At 31.2% G+C, this 1,277-nt stretch overlaps 1 protein-coding gene across 1 annotated transcript; it reads right to left on the bottom strand.

Annotated features, from left to right (window-relative positions):
• Positions 1-69: 69 nt before the first annotated feature.
• On the bottom strand, positions 70-985 carry Tsp_14979 (putative disheveled-associated activator of morphogenesis 2; the record flags this gene model as incomplete). The annotated part of the gene is made up of 5 exons (XM_003368174.1): positions 70-158; positions 221-353; positions 424-660; positions 717-794; positions 858-985. Coding segments are annotated over 5 exons (665 nt in total), but the record flags the coding sequence as incomplete, so codon positions are not given.
• Between the last annotated feature and the right edge of the window lie 292 nt (positions 986-1,277).

Raw genomic sequence — 1,277 nt, 5'->3', positions numbered from 1 at the left:
TTCGGCGCTAGTGCGCAACTGAAGCATTTCTTGTTCAATCAGAGCTTTAAAATTCGTCAAAGCTGTTACAGATTCTCCACGCAAAGTGCATTCTTTTTTAACCAACTCGTATCCTTTTTCTAATTCATTCACATCACCAAGAACAGATTCCAATGAAACTAAAAAATATTATTTAAAAAGTTACTTTTACATAATTAAAAAAAGACAATAATTTCAAAACCTGAAGAAACTTTTTCCACAGCTTCGAGTTCTTGGGGAAAGCTGAGCAATTCTGGAAATTTATTTCTTATAGTCTCTGACAGTATGTGCAATAAACTAATCGACTTGTTGTGAGGTGATTTCAGAAATGGTAACTGTAAAATGATCATTTAAATAATAATAATAACAAGGTGAATTCAAATTATGATGCATCATTCGTCATACTGTTTCCAAAGATTGTACTCTGAATCCATAAATCCCGCCTTTCTTCGAACTGTTCATATAGTTTCCAAAGGCAAGAATAATTTCCAAAACTTTCCACAATTTTTTCGCATTTCGCAAAGATTCCGCTGCTGCGATAACACTATCCAAAACGGGAAGAATTGTGCTCACCGAATCGGAAAAATTACCCATAAAACTCATAATTTGCAATTTCTGAGACAATCGTTCAATTCGTGACAACTAAACAAAAACACAATTCACTGCTATACTATATATACATATATAATATTACTCACCCCAATCATGAAAATATCTTCCTCACAAAGCATGTCCATGGGTTGCTTGGACTGTTCATATTCTTTGTAAGATTTGATCTTAAAAAATTAAATAAGTAAAGGAAAATTTTCATTCCAAATAAATAAAAAATTGCTTTTCACCTCTTCTGCTGTAGGTATTATTCTCAGCAGAATTTCCACTTTTTCCGCAGAAAGTGCGCTAAGATCAAAACTATTCAAAGCTTTCATTATCGCAGCAGGTTCCATTGCCAATTTTCTTTTTGTTATACCTGCAATAAAATTCACTGCATCGATAAAGAACAAATAGAACTTCATTTCATTCTATTTCTTACGGCACATCATTGAAAGCTCAATAAAAATTCTTTCATAAAAGAAAAAAATTAAAAACAAGAGGTTCCATGCTGTGCAAGTCTACATATGCATGCTTGTCAGTTTTAAAGAAAATTCTAAAAAATCTATATCATAAGTCAAAAATTACGAATTCATATTCTCAGACATTCAATATTTTATTGCTTTTTATTCAATGAACTTTTTAAATCTCTTTTTGTTTTAATTGCAATT

This window comes from Trichinella spiralis (genome assembly GCF_000181795.1).
Source record: "Trichinella spiralis strain ISS 195 chromosome Unknown Scfld2943, whole genome shotgun sequence".
Classification (NCBI taxonomy): Eukaryota; Metazoa; Nematoda; class Enoplea; order Trichinellida; family Trichinellidae; genus Trichinella; species Trichinella spiralis.
This window is presented reverse-complemented; position numbering and strand designations above follow the sequence as displayed.